The sequence below is a fragment of the Cydia splendana genome, chromosome 9 (genome assembly GCF_910591565.1).
Source record: "Cydia splendana chromosome 9, ilCydSple1.2, whole genome shotgun sequence".
NCBI lineage: Eukaryota > Metazoa > Arthropoda > Insecta > Lepidoptera > Tortricidae > Cydia > Cydia splendana.
Genome location: NC_085968.1, coordinates 16,097,271 through 16,122,973, shown reverse-complemented (window position 1 = coordinate 16,122,973; position 25,703 = coordinate 16,097,271). Strand labels below are relative to the sequence as shown.

The following is a 25,703-nucleotide window of genomic DNA, read 5'->3' as shown; positions in this document are numbered from 1 at the left end:
TTGCAGTGAGGATGTCCTGATTGTAAAAATCAAAGAGATTAGGTAGAGTACAATTTCTAATTATCTTTGTAAAAAATAAACAAATACGCGTAGTCATTCGCTTTTTGAAAATAAGAAAAATTAAATAAACATATAAAAAAAAACAATACGAAATTTAGGTGTAAAAAAATTACAAAAAGTTATATCCCAGCATACAATGCTGGGGATCGAACCGGGAACTTTCCGATTGAAAGCAAAAAAGCGACTGTTTGCAAAACACGCCATGATAGTTCTTAGCTAAGCTGACGAATTTCGGGTACTTATTCTCGCTTCAGTCAATTAAGTACCTGTCAACAAAATTGCACTAAACATGACGGCACTCCAAATTCGCGCCGTGGTCAGCCCGGCAACGTCGGAAATAGTATGGCAACGTCGCAAATGTATCTGTACACGACATTTGTGACACACACATACGTAAAATTGATGAAAATTTAACTATGATTATTGCATGATTTCTGTATGAAACATTGTTTTCCTATTAATTTCGCGCAAACGAATATTCGAAAGTAGATAAATGCGGAAATATTTATGTACTAATAGTGTGTAGTGACTTAATGCAATGCGATTGAATTTTGTATGAAAATCGAACCACCTTAAATGCAGAATTTATTGTTTTTAAAAACAAAGGAAAGTCTCCTTTACACAAAATGTGCTATTTACAATATTTAAGGTAGCTGCCATCCATGTGGCACTCGATTTTTCCACCCTGTATATAGGTACTTATACTGAAACATACCCAACTTCTCAGTAGAAAAAGACGGAAAATTCAAAATTTATATGGCGAGTTAACTCTTTGCGCCTACATTTTTTGAATTTGCCGTAAATGTATGCGGCCGGCCTAAGGTCGCGTTTGAGGAACGCAGCAGGCACCGTACTGCTCGTTTTTAAGGTTTACGAGTTATATCAATCTTAGTTGTGGTTGTCCCGTAGGATTACCACAATACCGTGACCAGAGGGGCTACCGCGAAAACCGAAATTCGCCAATTGCGGGGATCTTTCTCTTTTACTCCAATGAAGGCGTAATTAGAGTGACAGAGAAAAATGCCCGCAATTTGCGAACTTCGATTTTCGCGGTTATAGCCCAGTATCACCGACACTTCAATGAGTCAGTTGCTTCAAACCGTCGGTATAATGATATGCCCTTGCAGGGCTCATGTTTGAATCAACTCATTTGTTAAATAAAGAACTTGAACTTAATGATAATAATGATAAATACTTAAATATGCTAAAATTATGTATATTGAATGTTTCGTCGGTGGTGGTTAAGAGTTAGTGGTACTAGAATCACCCCTCTCACACTTATCCATTGCTGAATTTATAGAATAAGTAAAATACTAGATGCGCATTTAAGTACCTACCTAATGTGCCTATACCTATACCTATAGTGATGTATATGATAGGCTAGAGCCATGCTCGATTCAATTCAAACTATCTAATTAGTACATTATGTGGTACCTATGATTGCTTTTTAGTCCAATATTGCAACAAACCGTTCGACAAAAGAGCGAATCTATTTATCGAACATGAGCGCGCTCATGCTAACTACCTCTGCGGGTCTCCGGATTGATTCGAAGTTATCGATAATAAAAACTTGTTTATTAAGTAAGGAATGACTGTATAACAACACATTATTAATGATGTTTGCATATTGGTTCATCTTATCAGAAAACGTGACGCTTTGACCTCTCTATCAGCATCAGTATTCTACTGTCGCTTTCAAAAGACACACACAGCATGTTAAAAGTTTATATTGTAACTGAACTTTATTAATTAATTAAAAAATGTACAGATTACTTAAACGCGGCGTGTTAGCTGGAAGCAAATTCAATGGTTTAAAATCTTCTAATCTAGGGAGAGGGACTCGTTGTCTGACTACCCAAGATGCGAAGGCTGATATTCTGTTCCCTGAAACGGTCGATTTTCCGAGCAGACACATTGGGCCGAGGGACCAAGATATTGTGACCATGCTGGATCTTTTAGGATACAAGGTTTGAAAATATTAGTTCCCTACTTCTTATTCGATGTTTATCGTTATTTAGGTACTTCATTAACCAATTAACTAATTGATTTAATCCGGGCGACTTTAGGAACATAATTTATAAAGTCACGCTGTGTCTGCAGCTCTGTTTCGTGGCCTTTCTTTCCCACTCCCGCCTAAAGGATAAATTCCACTTATGAAGTATCATAATTTCCATAGGCTTAAGTAAATTACCAACATTTAAGTAGACCTACAAAATAAAACCAATGTCACTTATACCTTATACCCCCTGCACCGCTGACGCCTGTTGTCTGCCTCTATCTTCAATCAATTGTTTTTTCCACCTGTACCTCTAGAGGTGTGCAATAAAAAGTATTCTATTTCTATTCATATCTATCTATATGTACTTATAGTTTCTCTTTTTCGTCACCAGAGCTTGGACCAGTTGACTAATGATGCGGTACCTAAGCAAATCCAGTTGCAAGGTCTTATGGACATCTCTGAGCCTATGAGTAAGTTTAGTCACTATTACTAGATAAGATATATTTAGATACCCACGAGTAGGAAAATATCTCATTAAAAAAAAATGTACCTTTTTAAATTAAATTATTACCTACATGTATATGTGTGCGGTAGTCTTAAATCGTGGGTTCAAAACTCGGTTGTTCTGTGTAGAACAGAAAAGTCGTTCTAAAAAAATGCCAACAGATGACTAATATTCAGTCAGGATGATCTTATCATACTCACTCTACTCATCAGTGTTTGTCACCAAGCTAAGTCCTAACACTCCTAATATCAACAAATGATTTCAGGCGAATATGACCTTATCGAAAGAGTACGCAAGATAGCTGAAAATAATCAAATATGGCGTTCATACATCGGTATGGGATATCACAACTGTGCTGTGCCCCATACCATCATGAGGAATATGTTCGAAAATCCTGGATGGTAAATATTTATACATGTATATTTTTAATCTACCAAAGAAAACTGTTATTTCGAGCATAAAGGTTACATTTAACATGCAGCAGCGTTACTATAATACTACAGCGTTGACGTGAGTAATATGTCACATCTCCTTGAGTGACCGATTGACCGTTCTTATCGTAACAACAAAGCGGCATCGACAACAACGCAATTAAGGAATTTGACAGTGATCGCTCTCGTCAACCTGGAGATTTGTCTAACGCTGTTGCAGTCGCCATCCGAATGTAACTTTTACTATGAAACATAGTAAAATTTTATGATCCAGTGTCTATGATTTCATACTATAGGCATTTCTTTCTCGTTCTCTCTCTCTTGGTCCTTTCTTCATGACTGAGGGTCGTGATCATTATCGTGTGATCTATAGGTGGTTCGTATGTAATATGATTCGCCTCTGTCTTCTGAAGTTGACATAATGTGTATACGTTAATTTTGTATTTCAACATTTCAGGACGACACAGTACACTCCCTACCAACCCGAAGTGGCTCAGGGCAGACTGGAAAGCCTCCTCAATTACCAGACGATGGTGAGCGACCTCACTGGTTTGGATGTCGCCAATGCTTCGCTGCTGGATGAAGGCACAGCTGCTGCCGAGGCTCTATCTCTTTGCCATAGGTTATTCTTTACCTACTTAACTGTTCCGTAGCTGTAAAAAAATTACTAATATATGATATTATCAATCAATTAATTCGGATAGGTTACTTTTAAAGATTCGTACCTAGGTATAGATAGAACGATGTGAGATATGAGACCTATAGGTACCCATATTTTTGGTAAACTTCTATTATATAGTTATCAAATTCATCTTAAATGATAGCAAAGTTAACTTTAGAAGTCTTTTTATCTAAAATTTTGAATAACGACCTAATAAACTTCCTATTTGCCGTTGATGTCAGTAGGTGGGTACCTATGCTTAAACTTAAAACCCATAACATAACTCAAGGAAAGTCTTGATTAATTTTCCCTTGCAATTTCCAGACACAATAAAAGGAACAAATTCGTAGTATCAGAGCGCCTCCACCCTCAAACATTAGCCGTTGTCCAAACGCGCTTAGACGCTCTGGGGTTGGAGGTGATGGTAGTGCCCGACGTGCGACAGGCGGATTTCGCGCAAAGAGACATTTCTGCTGTCCTCCTGCAGTGCCCTGATACCAGGGGCTTGGTTTATGATTATTCTGGATTGGCTGCTGCAGCACAGGAACATGGAGTAAGTATCTTATTTATGAATATACAAACAATCAAATCAAATACTGTATTAATTACCTACCTAGCAAGATGGGTGCGGTCTTGGGAGACTAGAGATAAATCCGAAAGAGAGCATCAAACCCAAAAACTCTGTCTCGTATTCACAAGTTACCATAAGTATTACCTTATTGTCATGTTTACATAATATTGCAGTTTATTTTATTTATTTAAACTTTATTGCACAAACCATTGGGTCAAACAGAGACAAATGTTGGTGCAGGAGATACATAATTTAAACTTAGCGTGGTCCGACTTTTACTCTACTATTAGGTACTACTACTACCAAAAATTACTACTACTATTAAAATCGAAGTATTACCTTTTTGTTTTTTAGACATTAGTCGTAGTGGCAACTGATCTCCTAGCCATGGCTCTACTCAGGCCTCCAGCGGAATGCGGCGCAGCTCTTGCTGTGGGCACTTCCCAACGGTTGGGGGTCCCACTTGGCTATGGGGGTCCCCATGCAGGGTTCTTCGCGGCCGAGCATCCGTTGGTGCGGCTCATGCCTGGACGTATGGTGGGCGTGACGAGAGACGCTGCTGGAAGAGATGCCTACAGGTAAAATTTAAGAGAATAATTATAACTACTATGTGCTTACAGTCAGGCCTTGATTTGCAACATCTGAAGTGTCTCATGCCTGATTCACTGTTTTCATTTCCTCCAATCATCGGGAACGTAAACGTTTTACACGCTATTTGTTAACTTCCACCTTTATATTTTTCACTAGAGTTCCTTCCTGTAGTTGTCTCATCATCATCATATAGTTATCTAATTAAAGTTACAGAAATTATTCCAATAAATTCCATCTATCTAGGTTAGCCCTTCAGACCAGAGAACAGCACATCAGACGAGACAAGGCGACGTCAAACATTTGCACAGCTCAAGCCCTCTTGGCGAACATGTCTGCGATGTACGCCGTCTACCACGGCCCTCAGGGCTTGAGGGATATTGCCATTCGAGTCCACAATGCTACTCTAGTACTTGATCACGGTATGTACCTATATGTAATTGTTTATTAATCTCATACACTCGCCACCACAGTACATATTCTTATTGATTCAAAGATCATTTATAATTTTGCGAAATCCTCGCTAAAGCTGTATTCCTTATTAGGAAAAACTTGTTCAGTGTCACAACGATTTGTAAAGATGATGGATTGACAATGATACTCATGCTACATTGTGTATTGCAGGTATCAGACAACGTGGTCACAAGCAATCTAACGAAGTATACTTCGACACGTTACACGTCGTGCCCCATGCTAACCATGACGCTAGTGCCATCAAAGAGAGAGCCCAACAAAAGAAGATCAATCTTCGGTACTTCGATGACGGTGCAATAGGTGTAGCACTAGATGAGACCACTACTATGCAGGACGTTGATGACCTGCTGTGGATATTTGACTGTCCAAGCGTTGATGAGGTAAGATACATATACCAACGGGCGGGTATTTAAACTAATTTTTCGGGCGCGCTCCGTTAACGTCTACTCTGCATGAGCAGTCATTAAAGAATAAAGAATAAAGAATAAAGAATAAAGGCACATTATAGTGAGCGAACTACAACATGTCATCTGGTGAAAAAACAAAAGTGTACAGCGAACAAAGTTTTGTGCGGTATATTTCCAATTTGTTCGTGAGATGCATGCAACTGCAATATTGGAGCTGATATTTTAATAAATTACAAGAACGGAATTCTTTGCAGGTAAAGAAAAACGAAGAAGCAGTGAAGTCTCGTAGCGTGCTTAAGGGTCCATTCAGAAGGACGTCCCCGTACCTCACGCATCCGGTCTTCAACATGCACCACTCCGAAACCAAGCTGGTGCGGTACATGAAGCGATTAGAGAATAAGGACATATCTTTGGTCCACTCTATGATACCTTTGGTAAGTTTTTTGATGTGTATTCTACAAATGTACACACAGAATCCGTGTTTTCCTATGTTGATGATACGAAGGTTGAAACTTTTTTCAGGGTTCCTGCACTATGAAACTAAATTCAACTACGGAAATGATGCCTTGCTCGTTCAAGCACTTTACAGATATCCATCCGTTCGCGCCACTAGATCAGTGCCAGGGCTATCACACCTTGTTTGAGGAACTGGCCAATGACTTGTGTGCGATCACCGGTTACGACCGTGTTTCATTCCAGCCTAACAGGTACAAAACTATAAAATGTTTACGTAAAATCTTCTCATTGCTTTTTGAACATTTTTAGGCTAAACGTTTGGTTTCCTTTCGCTTTTGTCTCAGAAGACATCTTTTGAATACCTACTGCATTTGTGACGAAAGCCGAGGACGGTAAACATAATTATAGTACCCAGCAGATGTCACCAAAATCTTTAAACAAATACAACAAATTATTATGGAATTTGGCACCCGTGGCAATTTTACCTGATTGCCGGGTTAGACGCCCCTTTTGAAGCGTTTTCCGCTTTGCTACATACGTTCACGCCACGACAGGCATGTAGCATTGATGATGATGACGATTATTTATGACAAATTGACTGTGTTACAGCGGCGCCCAAGGCGAATATGCGGGCCTACGTACAATAAAGCGCTACCATGAGTTCCGCGGCGACACGGGCCGTAATATTTGCCTCATCCCCGTGAGCGCGCACGGCACGAACCCAGCATCTGCCCATATGGCAGGTATGCTGGTGTGTGCTATCCGAGTCAAGCCCTCTGGCGATATCGACATGGAGCATCTCAAAGATAAGGTATCAACATGGACTCTATAGCGGACTCCTTTGTCATTAACTGGTTAAAATTTTGAAGACAAGACGAGAACTTGTACCTACTCATTACCTAAGATATCCAGGAACTGAAATTTGATTCTGGCTCTGCGCTTATGTAACATACGCTTACATGAGAATGTTCAGTTGTTCGCATCAGCCCCAATATACATAGTCTGGCGTAAATCGGACAAAGAGGCGGCCTCTTGCCTTCCTTAAGATACGAAGGCAGATCTATAAATTCTCCTCCACCTGGTTGACTAACCTTGTTTTTAACCACCAGTTTCGGTGACTCTTTTTACATGGTTGTTTTACAAAACTATTTATCGTAAATTACTACTTATCCTTGCTCTCACAAATATTTTAACTTGCGGATCCTAATTCTCTGTGTATTGGCAGGTTGAAGAGCACAGTAAGAAGCTATCATGCCTCATGTTAACGTACCCTAGCACGTTCGGCGTGTTTGAGGAGCAAGCCGCAGACGTGTGCGCGCTGGTGCACAAGCATGGTGGCCAAGTATACTTGGACGGCGCTAATATGAATGCACAGGTTAGATATTAGGTACTATTATTAAAAATAAATTGAGAAACTAATTAGCTGTTCAAGTTCAAGAAGAATTTATCCTAAAATTCGCCGTTGCTTAACAATCAATCAATATATCATTATTAAAAAAAATATGGTAAAGGTAGGTGTCAACACGACAATAGTTAAACTGCTATATGTATGGCACTTTTTCTATTGATTGCGCTGTCAGGAATGTAGTGACTGCTTGAATTTCCAGAAGACTTATGCTAAATAATAATACGAACCACGTAGTATTTTTACGTTCTGATTACGATCAGACGTTTCGATCTTCCTAATAATTAATAATAATATTAATAATCCTAATGTTTTAATAATTCAAATGTTACGGCAGGTTGGTCTATGTCGTCCAGGTGATTACGGCAGCGATGTATCCCATCTTAACCTGCACAAGACCTTCTGTATCCCCCACGGCGGTGGCGGGCCAGGCATGGGACCCATTGGAGTGTAAGTACTCAACAGAAAAAATATCTAAACCGACGAAGTAACTGTGGATGGAATGGCTGAAATAGAACGTCATCATCATTAGTCGGTTTCTCATAACCCTTTGCGAACCCTTTGTATTTTAAACTAAAAACATTTGCAGGAAAGCTCACCTAGCGCCTTTCCTGCCTTCACATCCAGTTGTAGACCCTCTGGCGGACTTGGGTGACGCGGCGCACAGTTTTGGATCAGTGAGCGCGGCTCCCTATGGTTCTTCGGCCATCTTGCCGATTTCCTGGGCTTATATCAAGGTAAGTAGGTATATTATGGAAAAAAATATAAGACACGACCAATTTAACGTTAAATTGTAGTTGCCGCCAACAAGAAGCCGTTGTATTTACGAAAGAAGCGCTCCACATAGGCATCCTTCCCAATCTCCACGGTATCGAATCGAGGACATCCCAATGGTTCTATTGCTGTCATCTTACAAGGTGTAACAAAAATAGTGGGGATCCGTTTAAGAGCATATTATTCGGTATCGTGTTCTGATTAAGAAAAAGTAGAAAAATTTTTTTTTCTTTGGCCAGCCCTCCATACAAGGCCAAAATTTATAGTGTTAAAAAAATGTTTCTTCTGCTTTTTCCTAATCATAACAAGATACCGAATATGCTCTTAAACGAATCCCCACTATTTTTAATTACCTTGTATCTGGCAATGAAAGTAATGCAACCGTGGACAGAGACCTGCGGATTATCTCATTCAGATATTGTGTCTGAAAAAGGGGACCTGCACACCTTTCTGACCAGAAAGCTCGAAAACTTGCCTTCAACTCGTTCCATGCTATTCCAGATGATGGGACCTAAAGGCCTAAAGCGCGCGACTCAAGTGGCCATCCTGAACGCAAACTACATGTCTCGGAGGCTCGAGGGTCATTACAAAACCCTGTATAAGGGTGAGAGGGGGCTGGTGGCGCACGAGTTCATCATCGATGTGAGAGATCTTAAGAAAACTGCTAACATCGAGCCCGGGGATATCGCGAAGAGATTGATGGACTTTGGTAAGTATCTATCTAAAATTAGGTATGTTATCATCTCGTCCTGCCCACCATACTCAGTTTAATTAAGCCATTGGAATTTATACGAAACAATTTGGAATATAAAGTTGATTTTCCTTTGTTTCACGTTTTAAGTAAAAGAAAAGAAGTTTCAGTGTAACCTCAACCTATTCAGGCTTTTCATTCATTTTCAGTCATTTCAGTCATAACTTGCTAAAAATGGAATAAGTATGTCCTTTATTTATTTTTCGTCTTAAGTTAGGTTTGTTATAATATGAATATAAAAGTAAAATATAAAAACACATACATTTTTTTACAAAACAATAAAAAATACATATAAACACATTATAAAAAACCTAACCTAGGGTGCCGCCGGCAGCGGGGCTTGGCCCAAGCTGCCGGTGGTCAGGGCCGCAGAGTGAGGAACCGACGTACTATACGCGCCGTGTCCAATATTATCGCCTTCTGCATCTGACCCTTGATCCAACCACCCAGCGAGAGTCTCTCTAGGTGTTGGTCGAGACTCTTCGCTATGAGACCGTTCGCTGACACAACTATCGGAACAATGATCGTCGAGTCAACATCCCACATGGCGGTAATCTCGTGAGCTAAGTCTAGGTACTTGCTGGACTTTATTATTATTATTATTTGTATCTCCTTCGATTTCACGGGCCTATAAATCCCGGTCTTTTGATAGGCTTGCGTGGGGATATAGATCCAACACGTAGAGGCCCCTTGGAGAGCTTTAATGTCATGTAGAATGCCTGCTGGAACCCGTCCACAGGCGCAACAATAGACACCCATGAACCGGTCTCAGCAGGCATTGGGACTATTGTAGAAAAAGTGAACAGTATACCGGTCTATAGCTTGAAGTTTGGGTGGACAATTGTAAAGAGGTCGGACACCTGCCATAACAATGTTTAACACGTTATCGAGGCAGGCAGTGACTTGCCGCTGACTAGATGGGCCCCTGAAACTGCCGTCGCGAGGACGTCCAGGAGGAACATCGGTGTGAGCGGCTCAGGGGTGTTGAGAGGTGTGCGCCGCTTTCTACCCAGTGGCTGTTACCAGCCACTGTGCCAACTCGCGTCTTATTATTATTATTATTTATTAGAGATAAATCACAATTACATAATATTTTGATCCAAAAGCATCGTTAAACCAGAATGGTTTGTCTCGATACTCCATTCCGCAGTACTTAAATACTTAAATATACAATAGACACTTAAAACACATCTAATTCGTAAACAGCATAATGAATATAACGATTTAAAAATCACAATGGGCAGGGTGAGGCTATTCTTATAGATTGGAATATACGTATTGTACCAACCTTTATCTTGGAAACAACCACAACACTTTGAGTCTTGAGTGATTGAAGAGTCGTTACTGCTTTGGATCAAGTGCTACACTTTATGCTATTTCCCTTTTCCAACTCGAAAGGTCTTCGACTCCCATAGTGTGAAATTATTTGCGCGCTTTTGTATCTGGAAAATGAATAATAAAAACCGGGCAAGTGCGAGTCGGACTCGCGCACGAAGGGTTCCGTACCATAATGCAAAAATCGGAAAAAGCGGTCACCCATCCAAGTACTGACCCCGCCCGACGTTGCTTAACTTCGGTCAAAAATCACGTTTGTTGTATGGGAGCCCCACTTAAATCTTTAATTTATTCTGTTATTAGTATTTGTTGTTATAGCGGCAACAGAAATACATCATCTGTGAAAATTTCAACTGTCTAGCTATCACGGTTTGTGAGATACAGCCTGGTGATAGACAGACGGACGGACGGACGGACGGACGGACGGACGGACGGACGGACAGCGGAGTCTTAGTAATAGGGTCCCGTTTTACCCTTTGGGTACGGAACCCTAAAAACGAAAAAATGTGCATGAGTTTAAATTTTTATGTATAACATAAAAATCTATATGTGTTGTTTCTCGAAATACCATCTTTTTCATTTGAATAATCTCTCCTTTTTTAGGATTCCACGCCCCAACCATGTCTTGGCCGGTACCTGGGACTCTAATGATAGAGCCTACGGAATCCGAGGATCTGCAGGAGCTCGACCGGTTCTGTGAGGCGCTCATCGAAATTAGAAAGGAAATCAAAGACATAGAGGACGGAGTCATGGATAAACGGCTAAATCCGCTGAAGGTTTGTTTTATGCTTAATATTTTTTAGTAAACGTTAATGTATAGGTAATAAGGGTGCAAGCTAAAGAACAAAGAATTTCGTACATTGACTCGCCTGTTCCTATCTCTATCGCATGCACATAATTACAGTGAAACCTGGATAAGTGGGATCTCAAGGGACGAGCAAATTTGTCTCACTTAAAGAGGTTTTCCACTTACCCAGGCTCCCAGTTAGCCAGGTACAAATAAATTTCTGTCTCATTTACAGAGGGTCCCATTAATAGAGGTGAGAATAGAGGATATATCTCAGTTATAGAGGTGATTAATTAGGTATTTTGTAATATCTCTAAATATTTTTTAAGTCTATTTAAATATTTCTTTGAATTTATTTTGAATGATTTTCCGGAGGATAGATTTTTTCAATTAAATTTGATACGGACGGAAGACGCAATGAGTCTTAGAAATTAATTAAATGAAATTTTGTTTATTTTTGTTACTTATCAAGATTTCAGCTTTCGTTTCGATAGTATTAACTACATAAAGTAACTAAATGAAACTTAAAGTCGTTTAGACACAATTAAGCAAATGCGAGATTTGTGGGTAGACTAAAAGTTAGGAAGAATACGGAAACAGATCAATAAAGTCCAAGTTAGAGAGGTCACAGATTGACGTTATCTCAGATACAGAGGTAATTCGTATAAAATTCTAAAAAAAGAATTAGGAAAATGTAATCTTAATAAATATAGTCTCAGTAACAGAGGTAAAATACACTCTCTGTCTCAATTATAGAGGTAAATGTGACTATAAAATCACAACAACTAATCTCAGTTATAGAGGTTCGTTTTATCTCACTAACAGAGGTAATTCAGTGCTAAAGTGTCGGGACCGCACCATGAGTCTCAGCTATAGAGGTTTCTCACTTATCCAGGTCCCACTTAACCAGGTTTCACTGTATATTGCTGTCCAGCTCGCACAGTGTCATTGACCGCCGGCATCGTGAGCGGGACAGTAATAGGTAAGTATGCGCGTGCGATAGAGATAGGAACAGGCGGGTCAATGCAAGAAATTCCTCGTGCTAAGCATCTTTTCTTTAGAAGTAAGTAAGAAAACAAGTTTTCCCGAATATGCATCATTGAATCTCAAACGAAAATAAAACTCTTGTAGAAAGCAGTTGAACATCTAGATTTTTACAGTTCCTCTCTTTCTAATAAACTGCATTAAACATGTTGCCATATTTTTGAGTGGTCTGATAGTTTTTGTAAATACCATTTGTAGATGGCGCCTCATACTCAGGAAGCTGTGATATCAGAAGACTGGAATAGGCCTTACAGTAGAGCTCAAGCTGCATTCCCTGCCGTGAGTACAACTGATATTATCATATCATATCATTATAAAAACCGGAAGATTATAAAGTACCGTGAATTCCATAAAAAAAAAATATTTTCCTTGACTGATTGTATAGAAGAAATTTGAAAAACAGCAATTGACAATCGCAGCTAAATTAACTGCTAGTCTCAATCTGTTCTGTCACCGACTGGATGAACATTTGAATTCTAATGTCACTTATGTACCAACTAATAAACAATTCCTCAATAAATTGTAAGATGACCAAGTCGGAGAGGTTTGAGGAACGCTCAGCATATTATGTAGCTTTGCATTAGCGGTACGTAAGTTAAGATTTTATAAATTATGCAATTAAATAATAATTACTAATGGATTTATCACTTGTGCAGCCGTTCGTGAAAGGTGAGACGAAGATCTGGCCAACAGTGGGTCGTATCGACGATATGTACGGCGACAAGCACCTCGTCTGTACGTGCCCTCCGGTCCTTGACGACTTCTGATCGTGTATTTATTATCAATAATATAGCTTTAAGAATAAAACAAAGACAAGCGGTCGCATAATAATATGTATATTTTGTCAATATTGCTGTAGAATAAATATTTCCCTCTAACAACAAAACTTCTTTTATTCTGCAATGACAGGACCTCACTCTAGAGCGATATAAACAATTTTAATTGCCATAAAATTCCATTGACTTCGAACAGGTAATCTATCTATCTTATTATCATACAAATATTTCATATTGCAAAGGATTATTATTTTACTATACGTTACGTTAAAATAGAGTCAAGGCAACGAGTTTGTTTTGTTTCTAGCTCAAATAGGTGAACGGCTTGCTGCTACAACCTATGTTCATATATAACAGATTCCTGACGCTTATACGTAAATACAAGCGAAGCCATTCTCATATTATCAATAGTAATGTGTGTCTAGTTATGTGCTCTTATTTATAACGGCAAATAATCAGTTCCTGACCTTAAAAGTTCAGAGGAGCTAGGTACTAACTACGTGCATTAAGTCTGAGGAGCTCGATCCAAAACATCACGCGATGTCACCCGAAAACGTCTGGATTATTTTAATCCAACTTTAATAAATTATTCGTAAAACTATGTATTCTCTATTAATTATCAAATCAAACATTAAATCTAAAATATTTTAAATTTTAAATTTACCTAATCAATACATTACAAACATATAAATTGTACATAATCTAAAACAGAAAACCATTCAAAACACAAAATTATTCTCAAATATCAGTACAAGTCAATAAAATGCAATGGAACGACACAATACATTTCTCTTTAATAATAGTAACTGTTAATAATTTAATGCTATTTTGTCTATAACTATTTTGGGGGTGAATTAACAGTATCCTTAGGATACATGCCCAGTCGAACTCCGAGCTCCTTAGGCATCCGCATTGCTGGACGAGTGGGGAAGGGGTGATACGAGCCAGTAGACGGGCTCCTTGGGTAGGACAACGAAGACAAAGTGTCTGTCTCGATCAGAGACGTTATAGCACTGCAAGTGTCATCCGATTCCAATTTGAATTTATCACTCTTCTCCAAGTAGTCTTTGGGATTTGTAGGAGTTTCCCTATTTGGAAAGATTTTTGGTGAAATAGGAGTAGATACTTGATCCAGTGAAGCAATTTGACACAATGTATCACTTGAATTACTTTTTGCACCACAAGGGGAATCGTCATCAGCTGATGGTTCATAGGTGAAGCTAATAGAGGAAGTTACTACGTTAGCGAACTCACTTACTTGGCTGTTGTCAGTCTTTATTAAACTATCGCAAATTTTCGGACCTTGGCCTACCGTCTTGCTACAAATATCGCTGGCTTTAGATAAAACAAAGTCGTTGTATTTGGTAGAAAGGGGATAGTTATACTCGTCAGAGATAAATCGACGTTCGTACGTTGACGTATCTTTTATTTCTGACGATGACGGTAAATTTACAGAGGCTTTCGACTCTCCAGGGCCGGAATTTTGAGCCCATTCGGAAATCGAAGAACGTTTAGGCTCATTGCTTGATACGACAAGGCGTGCTGTTGGATCTGGAGTATTCATAGTATTTGTGTAATCGAATTCATATTTTTCTGGCTTATTTAAAAGATTTTTAAAATCGCATTTCGCCAGAAAGCCTTTGTTCTCCCAACCGTAATGATCAGTTTTATTGCCTAGACATTCACTGCTAGGCGATTTCATACATTTCAGTGTGCTAAATTCTGGATTACGTGCAATACCCTCACGTATTTCTAATGAAAATGGATCATCTATGGAAATAGGTCTAATCCTCACAAAATCATTTTTTTCGTTCACTTCACTGTCAACGTTTTTTTTCCTATGAACAATCAAAGAATCCGACGTAGACTCCTTCAGAAAGGAGCAATCAGTGAAATTTGGTTCTACGGTACCAGAGCCAGCGGGTTTGATAGCATCGACCAGGTTTTCCGAACTTTTTGTTTCATGTGTTTTAGGTGTAATATCAGACATATTTTGTTTCGTTAGAATTCTGCTTAGTATTTTCGAATTTTCTTGAATGATTTGCAGAGCTCTTTCGCTGTTTTTGCGACCAGATCTGAGAACATAGTCTTTGGGGGAGAATGTTTTAGCTTCAGGAGTTTTTTCTAAGCTGTCTTGTTTTATATTTTGTATTTTACTATGTTCTTCATATGAAATTTCACTAGTGTTCATTTTGTACTGATTATTAATATCCGGGCTGATACTGGGTTTCTTTGAAAAACTATCACTTTGCGGCAGCGATGACGCTCTTTCTACTTCACTCTGCAGAATTTTTTCATTATGGTTACTCTGTAGTGTCAAGGAGTCAGGCTTCTTTGGTACCCGTGATAATCTCTTAGCAGCCCTCCGATTAGGTATTTCAGAATTATTTGGATCTGTAAAACGGGCTCCAAAAAACTCAGGACTGTGCTCAAAGTATTTATCAATTCTCAGTGGTATGGGTGGCTCATCTTCACTCACTACTATACTCTCAGCACCGGGGCTTCTCGGCGGGCTATCGATGTCAGAAACATTCTTATCAGATAAATCTATATCAGGCACAAAATTTGGATACATTGTCAGACTATCAATAATATCTGGTGTCCTAGCACTTATTTCTAATTTAGAAGTAGAAGGTCTCTTAAAATTACTTTCATAATCGTATGTATAGGGAGACTTAAAGCCTGTTTCAAAATTACATGGAGACAAATCGATAGGACTGAGGTCCGTCAGATTCTTGGATGCCTTTGATGATCGAATTGATTCAGTGCTTCTGGTGTATTCTTCAGACTTCAGTCTCATTAGAACTTCCCCTTTCTCAGAACCGTGGTCTGAATATGGAGATTTACTTTTATAAGGACTTAATCTTTTATAATTGTCCACTTCAGTACAAACTAACAAATTGTCACTTCGCTTGCTGTCGAAACCATCGATGTAATTTCTTAATGGTTCACCTGCTGCAGAATGTAGGTAATCATTTACAGTCATTTCAGATGGCATTATTTGATTTTGTTCTTTTGACGGAGTAGTTTTAGAGTCTTTAATTACGGATGGGAGGATATTTTTTTTGTCTTTTGCAGTGTTAACAGGGGAAATTGTAGATTCTTTTGAAATAGGTGAGTGAAGGTATTCTGTGTCTTTAGTAAATTTACATGGCGAAGGTTTTGATTCTGTAATCATAGTTGAAAGATGAAATGATGTGTCTTTTTTAAGAGTACATGGAGAAGTTTGTGTTTCCTTAATACTAGGAGATCGAACGTATGTATCTTTCGAAAAACAACTAGGAGATAGCTTTGATTCTTTTAAACTAGGCGATTGAGATAAAACCGTATCTTTTGAAAGTGATGACGATGAATATTTTGGTTCTTTTGAACTAGATTTGACTTTTACTTTATTGTCGTCTTTTATTTCCGGTTCCGAGTCACTACCACGTTCATTGTCATCGCACAGGCTAGTGTCAGTACTGGATGCTGAATGTGAAGAATATGACGAACTTTCACTAGAGCTGCGCGATCTCAATGAAGCAATCATCTCATCTGCTTCGCGCTCCGAAACTATGATTCCATCACCAGCCTCATCGAGATCGATAGATGCCTTTCTACCTTTTTCTACAGTCTTATCTTTCTTAATATCTTTCCATTTGACAGAATTCCGCCGGCTAATAGATTTACGACTTTTTTCTTCGTTCCAACTAATGGTGTCATTAGAACGGGCTCGTGGGGATGTCTTTTCCCTCGAGGCGAGCGCTTGTCGCGAGGGGGGCACGGCGCCGGGCGGCGGCCCGAGTCTCCTGCCCCGCGAGCTTACAATGGCACTTTTCCCCAATAGAAGATTATTGACTGTAAGCGACGTTGGGGAAGTCGGCACTCCAACTGTAAATAAATAATGAAAATATAACCGCATTTCAAGCAAAATTTAATATATAAGTTTTAGATGTTTTGTATGATCGAATACCTGCGGCATGTCTGGCGCAAGCCGCTGCTAGGATGACATGCGCTTGTCGCTGCCGCTCCCTCAACCTCGCGTACTGCCTTTTCAGAGCACCGATATCCAACGACAGTCTATCGCCAGCACCCAAACGGTCGTCTCGTCTTGGAATAACCTACAAACCATGAACAAATAAAGTCACTATTCAAATTCCGATGAATTACGGAATATTTCAGATATTGTACTGCGTCACTAATGAAAACAAGTATTACCGTTGCTAACGCCATTCTATTCCCGTCATCGCTTGAGTCGCCCTCGTCTTCTGAATAAAACAGGCGCAGCCCTCTCTTCGTCATCGACTGCATCTGCATAAATAAGTACCTAGGGTAATTCTTCAGTAACTGGCCACTTTAAGTAACTGGCCGCCCTTAACTAAAAATGAATTCTATTGACCTATACTTAAATATAATTCATTTAAGTATAAGGTGGCCAGTTATTGAAAGCTGGCCAGTTATTGAAATCTTATACTAAAATGAATTCTGTTTATAGGTGAATAGAATTCATTTTTAGTTTCGCGCGGCCAGTTACTGGCGAATTACCCTACCTATATTATAAATTTTACAGTGCAAGAAAGTGAGTAGGTGTTAGTTTCTGCAAAAAGTGGCTACTTCATTTTTGTGATAAGGGAATCAGAGAAGCCAAGTGGACAATAGGTACCTTTAGAATGCAACCGGTCACTTTGTGTGGCAATCATATAATTTGTGTATATTTGGAGTCATTAAGGAAGGATAATTACCGCAGAATGTAAAGGCGGTTGACACACCGGAGGCGCCGGCGGGGCGGGCGGTGTAACCCTGTATCTATGCAGACTGCGTAGCCTCGGGAGCTCGGGGACGGAGCCGAAAGCCACCACTCTTGCCACCAGGGCCTCGCCAGCCTCCCACACGGCGCCGGCGCCGCCACCCATGCAGCTGTAGAACTCGTCCGCGGAGCGAGCTGAGAGGATGCGGCTGTGGGAGAAAAGTTGGTTTATCATGAGGTCGCGGCTGTTTCAGTCGGTACGAGTAACAGGGCCAAAATGTTAAATTTAAATATCATCATTATTTTAAACATTATTTTAAATATCATCATCTTCTTCTTAGCGTTTACCCAGATTTTTGTCACGGCTCACGGGAGCCTGAGATCCGCTTGACAACAAATCCCGAAAGTTGTCCTAAATTTGAATATAATGTGTAAATATCTTGTGAGATCTCTACGTTTTTTCAAGTTACAGTAAACCTCATTTAAGGTAAAGTTTCGAGCTTCTGGGCGTTTTTCATCAATTTCATCATTCAACGCGAGAGGTAGGTAGTGTAACAATAAAAAAACGCCCAGAAGCTCGGATGAAAGAGAAAAAAAATCATGATTCCTAATGGTAATTCATACTTACTCTTGAAGCATATCCCAAATAGCCAGGGCAGTGAGCAGCAGGATTTCATTTCCATCCAATAAAATGAGGTCCCATATTCGTAAAAGGGATTCTCGAGGTAGCCACGTGGCATACAGGGTAAGAAACCATTGCATTGTGAAGACATCAGGCAATGGGGGTTCTACGCCTCCACCTGGAAAAAATTTGAAACAATATAAAAAAAAACAGTCCACTCATTAATTATTTCAGCCAAAGCAAGCAAATGCCTTTTAATACAAATCTGGTATCGTCTTGGGTCGTCCCATTCGTTTTTCGTCAAGTTCTTAAATTAGTCCTATTCTGCTTTCGTCACTCATTCTACATTCGTCACAATCGTCGGTGGCTTTCAATGTAGAATGAGTGACGAAAGCAGAATAGGAGTAATTTAAGAACTTGACGAAAAACGAATGGGACGACCCAAGACGACACCCCAAATTTTATGGAATAAAACTAAAGACAGGTAACTTATAAAAACTTTTGACAGTTGCCAACCCCATTATTAATTGCCACTGAAAATTACTACAGGTACCTATTGTCTTAGGTAATTAGTATCAATACCATGCATACCGTCGGATATCCTTTGCAAATGGTCCATGTGGTTAGCGAGCCGAGGCAAACGCAATCTCAGCAAGTCTCGAAAGGCTGCCATGTCGGCCGACAGGCCTCGGAGGTCGTCTGCGAAATAGCCCTCGGGAAGAACTGCTTCCACCAAGTATATCATTACCTTTAAAGATATTATTATGTTATACTAATACTTAGTTAATAAGAGCATCTCGAACCGCCGTAACTTCCATTGTAGAACTCTTTAAATTGTTAAGAGTACTCTCGCACTAAATATTCCGAAATGGCTGCTGTGAAAAATGGAGCAGAGCAGAGTAAGTGAATCTAACTGTAAATAGGTATCCAATAAAAAACTCGAGTCCATACTAGGTATCAGTAGTAGCCTTAGTGAGATGAGAGTTATGCATTATGCCATATGACGAAAATTGCTGAATTGAATTGAAGTCCCTAACCTACACATAAGGGTTACTATTAGGTATAACTGCTTTCTTGCAGCCAAAAGTAGGTGACCAACCTTCAACGACTCGGACTCCGATTTGTCCATAACTTCTAAAATGATAGCTGCTAACATATTGAAACCTTGGCAGTAGCCGACGTCTTTGTTCCATCTGTAAAAGATAATTACCAAAATAACGTTAAATTTATAACACTACTCTGTTTGCCGTGTTTGCGACAGGTAAAAAATAAAATAAAAATGAGAACAACAAAAATGATAAAATCTAGTCACCTTGCGTAGGCCAATAGAACTCGGCGTAGCATAGCTTGATTCTCCCGGCCTTCCGTTCCGCAGAAAAGCGAGCAACCCGTCCGGTGCAAATCCTATAAAGCAAATTGTACTTTATTTTATTACCGCCCTTGCAACCTCGGCCGTATTTAAATATATTGATAAACTGTAAACGTTCTAGTGCAATTTCCGGACAAATTGTCATTCCTCGACAAATAAACTGTTTTACGACAGTTTTTATCACTCTATTTACTGCGTCGTACCTAACTTAATTTGATGTGACGTAGTGCCAAAGAGTATGTAGCCTTTTAACTGAGTTTTGGCAAAATTTGTCGAGAAGCGAGAAAATACTTACCTTGATGACCTGAGCCCAGAGCTCCGTGTCATGTGTTTCTTGTGTCATGTCTGTGCAGCGAAAGTTTACGATATTATGTCATTGGCCTTTCGATGTCCTGTAGGGGAAACTTGCCTAATTCGTACCCCTTAAGGGGTCATCCATTAATTACGTCACACGTTTAGGGGGAGGGAGGGGGTCAAGAAAATGTGACATGTTGTGACATGGGGGAGGGGGGAGTCACAAACATTGTGATGTCACTTTAACTACATCAGTAACCGAAAATTAATTTATATTTTTTTATTCGCTGTACAGTTAAATAATGGGCGTTTTGGATGTAACTTTCGTTGTGTTATAAAATTACTAATATTTATACAGGGTGTCCCATAAGTGACACGTCACGGTGACACGTCACGGTGACACTGGAGGTAGACCAAGCCAAGAGGACCCAAACCAACTTAACATGACCCCAGTAAAAGTGGGACGGTTTTCGAGTTATTGCCAAATTAAGGTTTTTCATGAATTTTGACCGTTTTTAACATTGTTAGTGCCAGTGTGCACTCGGAAAAGTCTCGAAGTTAGCTTTTTTTATGTGTACGGCATCATGAATAGTTAATTAAGATAACAGAATAGGTATTTTATCGATAAACAATGTAAAATGCAAGAAAGTACTGGTTTAATCTTGAATTAAATTCACAGCGAAACATTAATTTCGACTTTGACCACCTGTCGTGAAAAAAAATTACTAGAAAAGTAATGAGCAAATAACGTCAAAATATTGAGCATGTTATGCAGATTCAAAAATGGTATAACACATGTACCTTCGTGCAATAAAATATGATTTATTAATAATCTTGCGAAAGCCTCATAAAAAATAAGTGAAAACTTGGAAATCTGCAATCCGTTGCTACTTATTAAAAATAACGATTTAAGTTAAGATATCTCATTCTGGATACAGAAATAAAAAAACGCCTATTCAGTATTTGCCGAATGCCTAAAAGAAAGAGATGGAAAATGCTTATCTCCCTTTTTAAGGATATCATTGAGTTGATAAAGGTTCAAAGAAAATAATACAGGTTGAAGTTTGAAAGGGTAGATTGTAATAATTTTACAATAGGTGCTCGAATTGCTTTTCTTCGGCTCGTATGCACGTTTGGCACCGTCTTGTAAAATTTCAAGTTAATTTTCTTAAATTAATTTCGGATATGTTTCGTGCTGCCTCGAACATGCCGCCATAGTTCCTCTTGGGACCTTATTGGGTTGGAGTAAAATTTATCTTTTAAGTATCCCCAATAAAAAAATCGAATGGATTTAGGTCCGGGGAACGTAGGCCATGCCACTGGTTCCAGTCGGCCGAGCCATCTTCTTGGAGCTGGAACCACAGCAATATGACTGCCCAGAACACTACGCTCGCGATGTCCGCGACCACCTCAGACAGAAATTCCCAGATGGATCAGCCGTTTGGGACCAGTGGCATGGCTTCCGCGTTCCCCGGAGTCCGGACCTAAACCCATTAGATGTTTTTCATTGGGGATGCTTAAAATGCTTAAAAGATAAAGTTTACTTCAAGCCAATAAGGTCCCAAGAGGAACTACGGCGGCGTATGTTCGAGGCAGCACGAAACATATCCGGAATTAATTTAAGGAAACTAACTTGAAGTTTTACAAGACGGTGCCAAGCGTGCATACGAGCCGGGGAAAAACAATTCGAGCACCTATTGTAAAATATATAATTTTGTAAAATAAAATTACTTTAAAAAAATAATTAAACTTCAACCTGCAGTATTTCATTTTCTTTGAACCTTTATCAACCCAATGATATCCTTAAAAAGGGACATAACCATTTTCCATCTCTTTCTTTTAAGCATTCGGCAAATACTGAATAGGCGTTTTTTTTTATTTCTGTATCCAGAATTAGATATCTCAACATAAATCGTTATTGTTACTAAGTAGCAACGGATTGCAGATTTCCTAGTTTTAACTTATTTTTTATAAGGCTTTCGAAAGATGATAATAATTCCTATTTTATTGCAGGAAGGTACATGTGTTATACCATTTTTGAATCTGCATAACATGTTCAATATTTTGACGTTATTTGCTCATTACTTTTCTAGTAATTTTTTTTCACGACAGGTGGCCAAAGTTGAAATTAATGTTTCGCTGTGAATTTCATTCAAGATTAAACCAGTACTTTTTTGCATTTTACATTGTCTATAGATAAAATACCTATTCTGTTATCTTAATTAACTATTCGTGATGCCGTACACATAAAAAAAAACTAACTTCGAGACCTTTCCGAGTGCACACTGGTACTAACAATGTTAAAAACGGTCAAAATTCATGAAAAACCTGAATTTGGCAATAACTCGAAAACCGTGCCACTTTTACTGGGTCATGTTAAGTTGGTTTGGTTCCTCTTGGCCTGGTCTACCTCCAGTGTCACTGTGACGTGTCACTTATGGGACACCCTGTATATCAAAAATATTTTTTTAATAAAAAAATTATGCCGAGTTAATATTGTCGATTTCGTTGAAAACAAAATTGCCTAAAATGTGACGTCACACCAGGGGGGGAGGGGTTTGCAAAATGTGACCAAGTGTGACAAGGAGGGGGGAGGGGTAAAAAAACCTAGAAATTCGTGTGACGTAATTAATGGATGATCCCTAAGAGAAAATGCTAATTTCTTGGAAATACAACTAATAAAAAAAATACAAACAGTGTTTAAAGAATCTGTATTTAATAACGAATCATCAAAAGTAACAAGTTAAACTTAAACCTCAACAACTTCTGAGAAAAAAAGTTAAAAAAAAAGTGGAAAAAGTACGATTTAGGCCTAATTGTCCCTAAAACGTATCAACCTAAAAAGTACTCGAAAACAGCAAAATTACTTACGTTTTGAATATTTTTATATGGAGGGGCAGCGTGGCGAACTAGTAGTTTCATGTTGTAGCACTGGCGTCGCCACTGCAGTTTCACAACTCGAGATCTTGATAGGGTACGTTTTAGGCGCAGGTACGATTAAGGCAAGTTTCCCCTACGTTCAAGGCGGCCAAACAACGTACCTACAGCTACGCGGTACCGCGGAAGCATGCGCACTCCGCTACTGGCCTGTCTATGGATCAGTGGTCAGATGTCGATCAGCATAATGTTCAGCACACAACTCAGGTACCTTGATGATCTGCGACCCGAGCTCCGTGTCATCGGGCTGCGCTGTGCCGCGGAAGCACGCGCGCTCCGCCACTGGCCAGTCTATGCCTCGCGCGGTCAGGTGCCGGTCTGCCAGGGTTATCCATAGCTGTAGAAAACACATCTTCATTAGACTACCTACTACAAATAGTAAAAGACAAATTAGGTGATTAACTATTTCCTTTGTAATTTGCTATTTAATGACAACCTAGAATGGTAACCCGCGAAGCGCGTAATTCAATGATATGTAAATAGTAGCATACGATATATTTGATTATGTTCAAAACTATGTTGGGCTTAGAGGTTGGTCCTTATAAAATCTGCTTTCGATTCACACTCGGTGCTTTAGCAAACGGCAAGCGATACAATAATACTCGTGTAGGTTCGTATTTATACTCTAGGCATTATTGCCACAATCCATAGGCAGGTATTGTACCTACTACTATAATTAGTAGGTACGAGTAGGTATGTTCTTTGATCCCGGACCAAAATAATCTTTCGGCAAAACACATTTATTATACAAGAGAAGCGAGTACTTCGGGAAACCTTACGTTAATCCACGCATTAATAATAAATAAAGAACCTCCCTCAAGTTTTGTGACGCACGAATTTATTTCACAAACAGCGTACCTAATTCTTCACATTGGTTCTAAATATAGAGTTGGCGCAACCAAAAGCTTTGTGTAATACTTATGTATTTTTAGATCTGATGAAGACCCTTATTTTTAAATAAATAATTACAGGTCATTTTTCTAGAGCTTAGGCAGGCTGCGAGTTAAATTATGTCGATACTAAATACCTACATAACCATTTTACTATAACACAAATATTTAAATATACCTCGCACACAGTATACCTAAACGTTACAAAAACACCCTGTATATGAGTACATTGAGTACGTACCAATCTCGGAGATGTGGTAAATGTCGAACGTCGACACTGGGAGCATGATTGATTGGATCTACCCACTTATTGACCTTTTCGTGTTTTGGTACTTACCTACTTTAATTTTGTACGAAAACCATTTCTTTAAGTAGGAATATATTTACTCAACAAATAAATGGTACTTAGGTACTCGTAGTAAATTGAATTACGCAAATTTAGAGGAAACCAGCTTCGTGTGGTGTTCGCTTATCATGTGAATTTTGCTTTTGGTACTTAATTTATTTGTCACCATCCAATACTGCAATAAAATTTAACTATTCGTAGTTTTCGCTTTCTTTCTTAATTAGTCTTCCCACAGTTTCATACAGATTTAACCTGCCTCCTACTGTGTTAGCTGCTCTACCGTATATCACCGGCTTAGCTCCCGGCGAGAAATAAAATGGGATAAGGATTTTTTTTAATTCATCTTTTTTGTGTTTTCCAAAATATAGAATAAAGCATTGGCATTCGTACCGTATTCAAGGTACTTTTAAAAACCAAAGCCTGAAATTTTAAAGGATCAAAATGCTCAGCGCGCAAAGTTTGTGATCTGTAAATCCTTAATGCGAACCCAATAACTCCGTGATAACGTAATCTGTGCTTTTACGTACGAACAAACTCAATGTTCATTTGAATTTTATCTCGATTTATGTATATAATTGACGAGTGCGAAGTAATGGCTGTTCTCCTCTACATAAAATGTAGGTACTTTTAAATTCGCATTCCTCAAACTATTCTCAGATTTTTTTGTGATTAAAAGCGGTGATAATCTGTTTTTTTTTTCTAGATACAGTCTTTTTTTAATAGGGGATATTACCTACTGCAATGTTCTACCGCCAGAGTGCAGCACTACCGACTCAGTAAATTCATAGACTAACTTATAAATACTGTGCCTTAAACCGTTTTTTGACAAGTTTTCACAGACAATAAAATATGATATTGATGCATCAAGGCGGTTTGATAACAAGGGCCTACCGGTAAACGCGAAAATCGAAATTTAGTTATCTGCCGCTTTATCGCTCGAATATGCAAGAGTGATAGAGAGATTAGATAACGAAATTTCGATTTTCTTGTTTCGCGGTAGGCCATGTAATAGACGTGACGTGTGATGTGTCAATGTGGTTTGTTTACTGTATGTGCCACAAAGGTGCCACCTACAAGTACCCAGAGCTTTGCCTAATATTCCCTATTGGTGGTCCCATGCGGGTCCATGAGCTCTAGAACTCACAAAACCACTAATCTGTTATAAGTGCCTACTTCATCACTTTACCATAGATCGGTCAAATCTTACAATAAAAAAACATTGCGTGATGTAGTTCTGTATTTCTTGCATGTTGTTTGGAGTCCTTGGAGGAATATGAGACTATGTTTTGCAAGCAAAAAAAGTTGTGCTCCCTGGGTAATTTGCGAAATACTGCAAAAATTTTGGACTTTTTTCAGGTTTTGCAGTTTTATTAAAATACTATGGGTTTTTGGTCAAAACTTGCTGTGTAATGTTGAAAGTACATTAAATTTGGAACAATTTAAGCCCATTTACAGCGCCTTATGTAAAATAGTTCTTGAGAGATGAGGCTTTAAA

At 39.0% G+C, this 25,703-nt stretch overlaps 2 protein-coding genes across 3 annotated transcripts in view; one reads left to right on the top strand and one right to left on the bottom strand.

Annotated features, from left to right (window-relative positions):
- The first annotated feature begins 1,687 nt into the window (after positions 1-1,687).
- Positions 1,688-13,134, top strand: LOC134793715 (glycine dehydrogenase (decarboxylating), mitochondrial). Its single transcript, XM_063765366.1, has 18 exons — positions 1,688-2,027; positions 2,451-2,529; positions 2,830-2,965; positions 3,453-3,617; positions 3,981-4,209; positions 4,582-4,805; positions 5,062-5,237; positions 5,440-5,669; positions 5,951-6,130; positions 6,219-6,403; positions 6,762-6,963; positions 7,378-7,527; positions 7,895-8,007; positions 8,147-8,294; positions 8,833-9,040; positions 11,021-11,193; positions 12,447-12,527; positions 12,905-13,134. The coding sequence occupies exons 1-18, from the start codon at positions 1,821-1,823 to the stop codon at positions 13,013-13,015; spliced, it is 2,997 nt and encodes a 998-aa protein (XP_063621436.1). The 5' UTR covers positions 1,688-1,820; the 3' UTR covers positions 13,016-13,134.
- Positions 13,068-25,703, bottom strand: part of LOC134793714 (uncharacterized) — a 29,114-nt gene continuing 16,478 nt past the window's right edge. For both annotated transcript variants that reach the window (XM_063765365.1, XM_063765364.1), the window contains 9 exons: positions 23,184-23,309; positions 19,685-19,776; positions 19,472-19,565; positions 18,964-19,120; positions 18,379-18,550; positions 17,746-17,959; positions 17,222-17,314; positions 16,977-17,124; positions 13,068-16,894 (listed from right to left, as the gene is read on the bottom strand). In XM_063765365.1, the coding sequence (XP_063621435.1) occupies positions 13,863-16,894; positions 16,977-17,124; positions 17,222-17,314; positions 17,746-17,959; positions 18,379-18,550; positions 18,964-19,120; positions 19,472-19,565; positions 19,685-19,776; positions 23,184-23,309 (4,128 nt within the window). In that variant the 3' untranslated portion in view covers positions 13,068-13,862. The remainder of the gene's footprint in view (positions 16,895-16,976; positions 17,125-17,221; positions 17,315-17,745; positions 17,960-18,378; positions 18,551-18,963; positions 19,121-19,471; positions 19,566-19,684; positions 19,777-23,183; positions 23,310-25,703) is intronic.